Source organism: Dromaius novaehollandiae, chromosome W (assembly GCF_036370855.1).
Source record: "Dromaius novaehollandiae isolate bDroNov1 chromosome W, bDroNov1.hap1, whole genome shotgun sequence".
NCBI lineage: Eukaryota > Metazoa > Chordata > Aves > Casuariiformes > Dromaiidae > Dromaius > Dromaius novaehollandiae.
Window position 1 is genome coordinate 12,248,406 of NC_088130.1, and position 12,926 is coordinate 12,261,331.

At 39.0% G+C, this 12,926-nt stretch overlaps 2 protein-coding genes across 4 annotated transcripts in view; both read left to right on the forward strand.

The window, feature by feature from the left end:
* LOC135324166 (uncharacterized protein C9orf40 homolog) overlaps positions 1-12,926 on the forward strand; it is a 206,908-nt gene that overhangs the window by 23,132 nt on the left and 170,850 nt on the right. The window lies entirely within an intron of this gene.
* LOC135324428 (transient receptor potential cation channel subfamily M member 6-like) overlaps positions 1-12,926 on the forward strand; it is a 105,608-nt gene that overhangs the window by 8,359 nt on the left and 84,323 nt on the right. For all 3 annotated transcript variants that reach the window (XM_064500729.1, XM_064500730.1, XM_064500731.1), the window contains exons 2-3: positions 9,814-9,893; positions 10,749-10,787. In XM_064500729.1, coding sequence (XP_064356799.1) covers positions 9,814-9,893; positions 10,749-10,787 — 119 coding nt within the window. The remainder of the gene's footprint in view (positions 1-9,813; positions 9,894-10,748; positions 10,788-12,926) is intronic.

Here is a 12,926-nt window from a genome sequence, read left to right on the forward strand (position 1 = left end):
AACAACGCAGGCAGGAGTAACAGCAGATGATCCCGTGCCTCTAGAGGCTAGCAGTGTTGGTGGTTCACATCCTTTAACCTTTGTAGTACTTCAGTTTAATACGGATTTATATCAAACTGCAACTTCCTGGGGCCTTTCATGCTTCCTCCAGCTGGATCTCGCAAACTGTGTTTGGTTTCCCCTTTAGATACTTTAGACACATCCTGTCTTTTGTCACCTCTGTGGCTATTGTTAATTCCCTGGTTGTGAAAATATACAGTAAGCAAAGGAAAGCTCAAAATTTATTGGCTGGTATCAAATCTAATTTCCCTCTCTCCCTGCTCTTCACGTTTTTTCTCTTGGTGAAGGAGGGATCTCTTGACTTGTCTATCTGAGAGAGGCCAGAGATAGGCAAGGTGCAAGAAAGAGGGGAGTCGTCTGGAAAAATGCAGGCAGAAAAATATACTTCAGTATGACAGTATACACAGAGACTAAAGTTGTGGAGAAGCTTAGAAATAGGACTTTTTTTTAAGAGCAGAGGAACGTTTTTGGTTTGAATGTGAGGTGAAATGTGAGCTTCCCTGGACAGACTAAAAATATTCAAGCAATGCAATTACATGATTTGATGGTATGAGAGGAAATCTTTGACAAGTGATCAACGACACATAATGTTTACTGTAAAGCTGCATTTGGCAATATGAGTGTAGAAAATAGGTTTTATAGTTTCAGCAAATAATGGTAAAGTGTGAGCTGTGAGTGATCATAATCCAATACAATTACAACTGTATCTGGTTTAAACCAGGAAGAGCTGTGTAAAATTGCTGTATAATTTTGAACCCACTGATAGAGGAATGCTTTTGTAAGAACAGTAGGCGGTTGACCTCTGTGATCGCTCAGTGCCAGGTACGTGAGACCCAGTTTTAAAAATAGTAAGTTGATTAGTGGCTCTTTGCTAACGTCAAGTGTTGGACAAAGAGCGAGCACTGGCATTTCCTCCCGAAGTGGAAACCTGAGCAAGGCTTGAAGCGTTGTGCTGACTGTCTGAATAATATGCCTGAAGCATCAATTTCTTATTGCTCCTTGAATTTTGGCCAGTTTAAAATGACTTCAAACAACATTGTTTCAAGTCTAACTTGCCTGAATTTGTGAACCCTTCTAATGCTACTGCGTTAGTTAATAAAAGAAGATGAAATCCTTTAGTTTCTTCATGATATGAATAGTAGTACTGACCTTAGAAACTTTGTCCATGCGGCAGGCAGGAGTGTTCATTAAGGGAACCCTGCAACTTTTGTCTCCAAAAAAGACAAAGTAAAGCCATTTCTATATTAAGGGGTTTACAATTTTTGGCAGCTATAATTTGGATTCATTTGTCATTTCTTGCTCTGTTACTGATGCTTGCTCTGTTATTTGTCACAAGTTCTGAGTGTCCTATCATTTTTCCTACAATTTGGAGTGCTTTCTGTCAGTTGATATCTTTTCTGTACCTTTTTTTATGACTGGTTGTTAAATAATCCACATCTTACGCTGATCATTGAACTGGTTTTATGGGAGAATAAAAGATAGTGTACAGAACTATGTTGTATTCTAATATTGGCAATATGTGAAAAATGTCAGCTTTTAGCAAGATAGCTGCCGCCAGTGTTAAGCACAGATTTTTTTCCGTTGTTTAAATGCATCGCAATTATGGAGCATAGCCAGATCCAAGCTTTCTCAAAGGTGGCAGCGCTTCCAGAGCAATAGGTTTTGGACTGGCTATTTTTAGCAGAAGGCCCAATTCTGTTTCTTGTCATGGAGACTTTGTGTTGTTTCCAATTGGAGGAGCTGACCAGGAAACCAGCTAATGCTTATACTGATTCTGTCTTGTTTTTAAGTTATTTGCTGACGTCTAAGGCCAGGCCAGGCATAAAATAGGATTTTTAGCAGCACTGTCGGGGCGTGCTTCAAGGGGGAGGGGCTGAGGAAAATGAACTGTGATTTGAGGTTGCCTGTGTGTAGCTGTGACTGGTTCAGCGCTTTCAAAGGTAGAGTTAGAGCATCTTTGACAGCAACATGGAGAGAATTCACTATTTAATATTTCCTGCTTTTTGTTGTCACAACCCTGCTGCTATTTGCATGTCCTGGTGTGTTAGGTGCACTGGAAGCATTTCCTCATGTTGAGAACACCAGAAATGTTCTTGTAACTGTATCACGTGGTCCACTCTGAGGTCCGAAGCTACGTGCTGGAAAGCCTGTTACAGCCAAAGGGGCTTTCTTCAATTGCGTAAGTTTTGATCAACATTTGGGATATGGTTTCATGAGCCTTTGATGCAAGGCCCCAATCCAGAAAAGCACTTAGCCATACAGACTTAGCTCTTAAGTACAGTTGATTAAATGTTAAAGTAAATGCCATAGTACTCTCTGTTGATTTAAGGCTGAATTGATAAGTTCCTAAGAAGCTGACAGGCTCCGTCAGAGCTAGGGAAAATCATCCAAAATCTCCCTGCAGTACGACTGAAGGCTTGTAACAAGTTCTGTTATTCTGCTCTAACTTGGGTCTATGTTTACCCTGTTAGCATAAGTGACTCCTCTTCTATTGGTGTAGGTTTCTAGGAAAGTTTGAGAGTACTTAATGGTGAATGTGGTTGAATGAATTACCAGCAGATTATCACAGAAATTCTGCTGTGACTTGAAATGATATTTTATTTTTAAGAGGGGGGCAAAAGAGAAACTCCTCAATGCTACAGAGTCTGCAGACTTTCTACAAAGGCAGTCTGGAATTAACCAATAGTTGTCTTTTATAGTTGGACTTACTGAAATGTTGAACAACAGTGAAAACATTCAAATTACATTATTTGCACAATACTTCTATGCATCTTTTTGAAATGTGCGGATGAAAGTTTTCTTGCAAGTTCAATTGTTTGTAAGGCAGTACTTCCACTGATGTACAGGCTCCTGAACACTTGGGCAAAAAGTGTGTGAGAAAGATTGGAAAAGCAAAATGTAATAGTTAATAACAGGTGTGCTGTCAGTACTGTCTCAGTACTGACAGGAGGGGAACCACAGCATGGCTGTGTTACAAAGCCAGGCTGTTGTCTTGCAGCAGTGAAATGCACAGTGAAATCCTAGAAGACAGGGGAGTTAGCTGAAAACCTCACATTGGGTTCATGTTTTATTGCGTGTCACTCTGGAGTTTTACACTACACTTCTTCCCTACGTGAAACCGAAGTGGCGTTCTTTGTTATGATCGGTTGTTACTTTACTTAATGCCATGAGTGTGCAGGTGATGGATGCTGAACCAGAAAGTCTCTGCCCTGAAAAGCTCATGCAGCCTGTTAAGCTGGAAATCTCTTTAATGCTAGGAGTAATTTAGCAAGGGCAATGAGAGGCAGAAGTATTGTTGACATCCTGCTTGTGAGTTAAAAATTACTATGTATGAAATGATGATACCTGTAAGTTCAGCTTAGTTTATAGAGCTCAGGCAGCGTTCCCAGGGCTGCGGGTTCAAGAGATACCATTTTGCTTATAGCCTGAACACGTGTGAGACAGTCCGAGCGTTGGCTTACAAGGACTCTGGCTACCTTTCAGGTACGTAATGTTCTTGTGAGTGACTTGCTCTATGTCTAGTTAATTTTTAAAAGGGTTTTAAATAGTCTAGAACAGTCTGCTGAGCACAGAGACGGTGGATACTTCTAGTGGCTCTGCAAATGGGAAATCCTCCCTTCCCTCCCCTCACTTTGTACTTGAGTAAGGATTGGTCACATCCTGCCCTGTATTGGTCTCTCACAGGTACAATTACAGGAAAGTGGTATCTCCCTGCTTCCCAGGCAAAGAGCATCAATTCTGGGTCTTTCTGATCTTTCTAATCCTTGCCACCAGTGGTAAATTTCTTTACAGCTACTGTACCAATATACTGGAGTCTTGGGGAAAAATCTATTAGCCACATTGCTATTTAGTATTTGTTTTCATCTCATTATGTTAAGGGTGACCAAACATTTCTTAACCAACATATTTCTATCACATGTAGCTATACCATGTTTTGCTGAAAGTCTGCCCATCTCACCAAATGTGCAAAATATTGGCTCTAATTAAGATATGCAGGGATACCCACATTCTTGAGAAGTGACTTAGAAAAGTGGTTGTGTGTAGTGGAATCTCTGCACAGCTGGTGTTTGGTGCTTGGCAGCACGTATCACCTCTTGAAGAAGTTGTATTTTGGCTAAGATACAAGGTGGAAGTCCATTGCTCTCTGTGTTGTCTGTACAAATTCCTTGCAGTTTTAATAAGGGACTTGCAGCTTGGTTGCTCTGGCTAGATTCCAGCACAGTTGTATTTTGCCTAAATAAACTAGCCTGTTATTTAAATTGGCTACTCATTATATAATTTCTTATTATCTGCCCCATCTAGATCTACAGTGTGTTATTAAAGGCAGATGCTATTTTTGTGGAAGAGATGGTTATGTTTCAATAACGAATGAAATTACTCTGATGCTGAGATGTGTGCCTTTTAATTTCCTTTGACAGAATTTGATTGTGTTGGGAGCAGTATGTTGTTTCTTCAGAAAATGTGTGTATCTGTGCTCTCACCCCACAGGGGACATTAGTGCAGTTAATTGTACTAAAAAATTTTGGTGTTTAGTATTAAGAGTGTAACCTAGTTTTCCTCGGTTTGGTACTCAACCAGTGGACAGTGCTTATTGTCTGGTCTTGAAGGGGCTGAATGTTTGGTGCAGACCTTGATTTAGTAAAGCTAATGCCAGAGCAGGACAAGTGCACATTAGCCCCTGCTTATCGGAGTTTAATTGGCGCAGGGCATTTAAAAGCGTTGACTCTGGCAAGTCCTTTATGAGGGGGTGGGGTGGGCAGGGCACGGACCGAAGCGAGCAGGCACACAAAAATGGAAATGTTCCCCGTGGACAAGTGCTGAAATTAGTAAGCGCACAAGTGCATGGCTATACACATGCTTCCTCCGATACAAATGCGTTAACCGCTGCATAGCTGCTCAGTGACCCCACACGGCGAGGCGGGGACCCCTCCTCGCTTTGGGTAGTGCTTCCAAGCTGGTGGTGCCGGACCCCGTGTGAGAGAGCAGCAGTGAGCACAGCCTGGCCATCTTGGGAGGACGGGTTATTTCCTTACGAGGTGAGGTTTTAAGTTTCGTCCGCTGTTGCTCGCTGTCCACAAAGGTTGGAAAGGAGTGAGCGATGCAGGTGTTTCTCTAATTTTTTTTTTCTCTGGTCTCTTGCTTTATTTCTGGAAATCTTTGTCTTTAACCTGTTTATGTTTAACCAGATTCGACCTGGCAGTGTCCCTTTAATACCACATTATGTAAGGATATCAGACACTAAAGATATTAGAGAAGTGATTAAAAGCAATTTGCTAAGAACTATTCATGTGCCTGAAATCTCAGAGCCAAACTCTTCCCACTCCATTGACTAAAGCAGTCTAGAAATCTCCAAAGCCTCTTCTGCGGCAGGGAAGCATTAGCAGCAAGCCTAATCCTCAGACTGGTGAGAAATGAGAAGGCAAAACTCCCAGATAAAGGTCTCAGAACTGTCTGGAAAGAAAATTCCACTATAAACTTGGTTTTAGATCTTCCGTATATCAGAAAAGAAGTTTACCAGCGTGAAGGAACATGCAGTTGTATTTTTGTCTCCTTCAAAGGTTTGGTGATAGAGAGGGCACAGGTTGATACCAGCTTGGAGTATATAAATTAAAATTATAAATATAAATTTTAATTTGTTGTCGCAGTTTAATTAAATGATCACAATTTTGAAATGTTAACTACAATTTTATGAAAGAAACATATGTATTATAGAGAGAATTTAGAAAACTAGCGACCAAAAGCAAATGAATTGCAGCTCAGAAGTTTTCTGTTTTCATTTTTACTTGCCTAATCCTGAAGTCGTTAGATGACTGTAAAAAGTATGAAGCATTACAACTCCTTTCCTGATTAGGCTGTGAATTTAGAAACCTTATTAAAGCATTAGATTAAGAAATGGATGCTATTGTTATAGGGTAAATTTACACAGCAAGTGAAGATTTCAGCTTAATTTTATATAAAAATAATGGTAAGTGTGTCTTCTTCAGTTCTGAAACTTGTAGTGCTTCACAAAATGATATACAGTTATACAGACTGATTTTTTTTTATTTTTATTTTTTAGTAACACCATCTCTTTAAGGAACTTCACTAAAGGCAATAGTGTTGGAGACTTTACCAGCTGTTTTTTGCTGTATGCACTTGTTTATCATTTGATATGAAAACCAACCTTAGAGTTACAGTCTCTTAGGCAGGCTTCATCATGATCATATACAGATGATATGCAATCCAAGTATTATCATTTTCTTAATCTAAAAATTACAGAAGCAAGGATGTGAGACAATGCAATGTAGCCTTTGGCAAAATTTTTGTAAATAATCAAAGATTACTGTTGAAATATCTGTATAGGAAGATACTCTATTTCTTTGCAGAACAGGGTGAAAATTCCCACTATTCTTTCAATTTTACTTCAGAATGGTTTCAGTCCTTATTACTGAGAAATTCTTAAAGACTAAGAATCCTTAAGTTGAGTTAAAGGACTTGAGTAGTTATGCTCGTAGTGGATATGCCGTTAGGAGACATGTATCCTTGGCATTTCAGGATTCAACGGTCAGATTGATTTCATAAGTCTGGTTTGTCTGAAGTAAATGGGAATTTTGCCAATGACCTCTATAGTAGTAAGGTCAGGTTCATGGTATCTGATCCAAAGCTCATTGGCGTCAATAGGCTTCTTTCTGCTGACTTCGTTAGGTTTCGAGTCCGACCCATTGCGATTAGAGTTGTCTGGTCACTCACCAGGGGATTAGGTGTGTTGTGTGGTGGTATTAATGTGCATGTGTAGCAGGTTAGACAGCAGCTTCTGCTGGTGTCACAGCTGCAGGAAAAAAGAGGTGCTATTGGGCCAATTTGTAAAATGTTACGCAAAACATCCAGAATTTTAAACATTACTTTTATATTTAAAAAAAGACCCAAAACAAAAAAATAATTTTTTTAAAAAATAAGGTACGTTCTTTCAGGGGACGGCTTGGATGTTCGAAAAGCTGATAATAAAGAAGATGCCTCTGTATCTCCCTTACTAGATATTGTAACGTTGGCTAACACAGTTTATTGTCATCCTTCAGGATTATGTAGAGCAAAGTTATCTTTTGATTTGAAATACACTATAGTTTTTCTGCATAGTTATCAGATGACTTGTCCTCATTAAAAAAAAAAAAATCTGTTGTAACTTGTACCATGTGATGGCATCATGAGAGACATTGAGCTTCAGAGATTAAAAACTTCTTTGACATCCTTTCTTGCGTGTATTCACACGTGGGTTACTTGAGTGCCAGCCCCTTGCTCAGCTGGCACCATGCTCTGCATGGTGTGTAGTTGGTGTGTAGGCTGATGCAGAGTGTCCTTGTTATGCTGGGCTGTGTTCTCCAAAACTGACCTTCACACCTGGGTTGTGATATACCCCACCTCAGGAAATAGGCAGGTAACACTTGATTTCTGGGCTATGTTGTGCTGGAAATAAAGTAGCTTGAGGGAAGCCACCTGAGACTATGTGATACCAACGGCTTGTACAAAATTATTTTGAATTACTAGTGCTGTTACTAAATTGAAGCGACAGCGGTCTAGATGTTCTTCTTTGTCCTCTCACAAGGCTGAGTATGTTGCCCCAGCAAATGCTGGGAGGCCTGTCAGGAAGGCAGGATCTCTCATGCGGTACTGCTCAGCACGCACCAAAAACTCTCCTAGCCATTCCATTATACCCACTCTTGCTAATGAGAAGTTTAGTAAAGTATTAAAAAAAAAAACTTTTTATTCAAGGCATTCCATAAAATAAAAGATTTTTTTATTCTCTAGTTTTGATAAGTCAAGAGTAGTATTTACAGGAAACGGAGTCCCAGGATGTTGTAATAACAGAAATATTTCAGTGTTTTCCTTGATAGCTCAAACAGTTAGGATGAAGTGGTTTGGGAAGTGTGAGACAATACTGGTTGCTGAGGAGAATCCTGCCGAAAGATTTTTGAGAAGAGCAGAGCATAGCTGCTCTCCAAAAATGAAATTCGCTCTGTTGCTTCTCAGGCTTTTCTTTGGATTGAATTTTTGTGCCTGGTCTTCAGTAGGTGTCTTTCGAAGATAATTTTTCTGCATGCCTTGCTCTGTCCAGCCCTGAGGATTTGCCACAGTGATATTCCTTCATTCTGAGCTCAGCCAGACGCAGTTCAATTAGTTGTTCCCAGAAGAATACACATGCACATTAATACCAGCAAACTATTTTTTAATAAACTCTTTCATCTTTGTCAATGGGGGCCTCATTCAGACTACATTAAAATCAAAGGAGCGACTCCCATTGGTTTTGATGGAAGCTGGTCCCAAACCTTCAGACATCTTGGTATTTCGTTTATGCAGCTCTTGACTTTCCATAACCAAAGGATTAGCTATAAGATTATGTGGGGGCAGATAATATTTGCGAATGTGAAGCAGAAGTAAGAAACCCCCAACAGACCTGTTTTATTAAGGATCATAATTCCATTCAGCAGATAAAAGAGAGGTATTCTCTTTTATAAGAATTATTGCTGAACTCCAACCATAAAATGCTCCCAGGAGTATTCTCAATCAGTTGAATTACAGACATTCTCATGAATTTAATTCTTTACTAATTCATGATATGAAAGAGACCTTTTGCAAACGAGCATGGAGACAGGTACTTATCATAAACATTTTTATGAGGGAAGTGTGTGCTGTGCAGGGATAATTGTTTGCAAACATCAGAAGGAAGGAAGGAGTCACTTTATTATTGTTTGCCTTGTAGGCCTAATCATAAACCAGGACCCTGTCCTAGAGCTTACTATCTAAGATAGACAAGAGGTAGAGAGGCAATGAGACAGTTTTAATCATTATAACTGTATTTACTTTTTATAGTACAATATCTATCTTATCCATTTTGTTGAGGTAACAGCTCCCATAAACTGCAAGATTTTCCTGTGTTCTAGTATTTCTTAAATTCAGTCATGGAGTTTTCAAAGTTTGGCATCCAAAAACCTGTTATTGCTTTTGGGAATTTTGATCCTGATAGACCAGAAGAGGTTCAAAAACTCCCCAAGATTCTTTGAAAAATCTCTGTACCACAGTGACTATTTACTCAGCTACACAGCCTCCATCAAGTCAGTTTTTGGAGTGTCCCTGGAGGTCAGTGGAAAAATCCCACTTGACATTACTGTTAAGTGCTAGGTCTGGTCTTTGAGAATGGTCCCAGATTTTTGCATTTTGCATTTCACTGTAGTCCTAGTTCAGGAGACATGTAACCAGGAAGCTTCAGTTCTTAAATGTTAATAACAATAATGAAAAAAGCAATCAGTCATCTCTTTCTGGTTAAATAAATAAAAATAATTTAAAAATCTTGATTTTTTTTTTCAGATTTTCACAGGTTTAGTAAGATTGTCACACACTAGTCTTCTGGCAGAAGGAATGGGTAGTCATTTCAGCAACTCCTCCTTTTCTCACTTCCAGTTCTGATCCATCCTAGCTGCTGCTTCTATTATATGTGTGTTTTTTACTGGTCCTCTAAATCGTTTTCATGTTCATTAACAGAGGCAGACATAAATCTCAGTATTCATATTTACGTGGAGCTCTGTAAAGCTTGGGAGTGAATGGCTGGGACTGGTCAGAGTCATAGCTGTAGCTTCAGCTCATAGCGTTTGGTTTCATCTAACATCATGATAGGAATCATTGAGACGTTCAGCATATACAGCAATACAGACATTATAGTGCAATTTTTGACATTATGTTCTGAAGTTCAGGAATGCAATTATGTCTGAAATGTCTTTTCAGTCCCCTAAGTCTTGGATTGAAGAGGTCTTCAGTAAGAGAGAATGTGCCAACATCATTCCCAGTTCAAAAGACCCTCACAGGTAAAGAAGTGAATTTTTCCTTCTGCTACATTTAGAAAGAATCAGAATAAATTGTTATGGACATTGTGTGTAGTTTCAGTGCAGTTCTTTGTGATTTTTGTGATGCCTCAGTTAGTGATTGCTGACATTTATGATTTCTTGCAGATACTGTCACCAGTACCTTTTCAATGAAGCTGTTTAAGTTAGAAATCGGCAACTATTAACCTTCCTGGGCTTCTCAGATATGTTTCTCTCAGTCCAATAACCAAAACTGTGGTACGGCATCCAACTGAGAGAGAGAAAAATGACATGCTTCTTAATGTCAAATTACTACTGCACTGGAATTCTTAATCCCGTTTTACTGCTTTGTCCCTTCCTCAAAGGATAAAGCAGAATCTGCTTTAAGTAGAAAACAATGTCTGCTGTTGCTTATGGTACTCTGAGATGCAGGTTTCTGCTCAGGCTGGCAAAGAATGTGAAAAGAGTAAGAAAAAAATCAAAATGGTCAACCCAGGTTTGAGGAACTGAGAATGCAAACCTTCCAGATCATGCCCTCCACATTGTGTAACTAATCGGTTGTATTGCCTAAATAAACTCAGTGAGATCGCATCTCAAGGGTGTAAATTGTAAATTTGATCATATTGTTTTGAACATGTAGATAGCGTAAATGATGGATTGGACATACAGTCTGAGATTTAAAATTCCAAACAAATCACTGAAGTTATCCAGTAGATCTTTCTAGGTTGAATGCGGACATACACAACCTTTAATTCTGTTGATTAGAATTTTTTCACAGGTGAATTAATATTTTATGAATACCATTACAGGTGCTTTCTTTTATATATGCATGTATTAATTATTCATCTATTGTCACAGATGTTCTGCAGGATGCCAGGTATGCCAGAATTTAATCAGGTAAGGGTTTATAAATGAAAAGTCTATGCTTTTTAAAATGAGCTAAAGTAAAAATGGACCTTCCTGGTCTAGGAAGCAACAATAGCAAAAATATCCTTCCTCTGGAAATGTCATAAGAGCCTTTCTGGGGGCCTGTTGGGGAAAGTTTTACTATAAACCATGGTACAATAAATTATATAATAACCTTCAATTTACTCAAAATAGATCATTTTATCCAAAGGACTTCTGCAGATGTCTTTGTCTTAATCTTCTCCTGAGGAAGGAAAGGCATGATGATATTATTTTTCTGAAGATTTTTCTCATCTTCACTGTACTGGCAGTTCTGAATTCCTGCTTTTGGGAAGGCAAACAACAACATTTACATCGTTTTAGTGCTTTTAACTGGTGTGTGGATTGTCTGTGGCTTGTGAATCTTTTCAATCCAATGTTTGTAGTAGCTGGTGGTGTTGTAGCTGGTGTCCACAAACAGCTTTTAGTATTGCATATTTAGGATAATAAATTAGCAGTTGTTAAATCAAAACTTTAATTTTCCTTGACAGTTGTTTTGCAATAAGGCCTTTTCTCTGAAAGCTGAAGCAATAGAAAACTGGGAGTTCCCAATAACTAATGACTAACAGGGTGGTGCAAACTGTTCCTGTCATCTGCATGAGTGTGACTATTTGCATTTTGATGATACATTTCACGTTTTATTTTACTTCTAAGGTTTACATGAAACCAGACTCAAACTTTCTAAAAAGCAAATAAAACACTCCTCTAAATCAAAACAGCATAAAGAGCATTGGCCTTAAAAGTAAGGTGAATGATCTGTGCAACATATGCTCTTAAAGGGTCTACTCCCTTCATCTGATTTCTGTCCCAAAAGAGTGACCACATGTGTGTTTAGCCCCAGAGCAGAAGAAGAGAGATTTAAAGATTTTGCAGGCGTTCTGGAGGTGGCAATGCAGTGAGAATTTTACTGCTTCCTGCTAACTTGCAGATAAGTTCAGATGAGTTCAGTAAGGGAGTACTTAAGATGTAGTTTTCACACTATTTTAAGTCCATCTAAATTCAGACTACTGCAGTTCTGGCTTTCCCTCTGCTCTCCCCTTGCCTCTGTGATCATGTTGTTGGTTGGTTCAGGAAGCTCATTGATATGAAAATTAACCTGGAAAAAATAAAAAAAGATTAGTTTTGAACCAGATCAGCCTTCTAATCAACCACTGTGTAGTTGTATGAATGCTAATACTACAGTGGGAGAGCGGAGGGCAGATGGAGGAAGAAGGAGAGAAAGTGGGAGTGTGCATGCCACAGTGTTTTCTTATTAAATTATTTTTCTCTTTTACCTTTCTCTAGATCTCATAGATTTGGATTTTGTTCCCCTCTTACTGTTGTTAACTTTTTGGTGTGCATTTTCCTGCTTCTTAAATTCATGTAAATCGCATTTGTCCATCTGTCTGTATATGCAGGATGTGTGTGGGTATCTGGTGTTCGTTTCAGTCAGCTGTTGTCTTCTGGGTACATTTTCCCGAGTGATAGCTAATCTTTTTACTTGTGTATTTTGAGATGCACGCATCGCTTTGTTCTAGCAGAGCTCTTCTTTCAAAGTTCCAAACACGGGAAAAGCATTTCCACATGAGTGTTAAAATTGGTTATTTTCTGTTTGTTAGATCAGAAATTAAACTAGTTTTAGGCTTCCCGAGATTTGTAAATTTTTCACAGCTATCAAAAGTTGATGTGAATGTACTTGATGTATACTGTAATTTGACCTAATACCTTAGACAAATGAGTTCCTTTTTTTTCAAAGGGAATCTCTTAATGATGTTATTTAAAGAGAACTTTCAAGGTTTGCAATCGGTTCATGAGTGGGTTATGCAACTGTTTGCTAATACTAAGTAGAATAACTCCATTAAGTACTTGCTAATCAAATCTGAGTAATGCATTGGTACATTTGTCCATGCTTCCCCAGCGTGTTGAACTGGCCTATGTCCTCTTTGGTGCAGTGCTCCCAAGCACGTCCCGGGCTGCTGCGCTGCGGCACCAAGGCTGATCTCACTGCGTGGTTATTCAGCAATGCGGTGCTGAACCTCTGGTTCCTTGTGCATCTCCATTGTTTTTGCGAGTTATCTCTGTATTTGACCCTTTAGGCACATTTCTTGATAC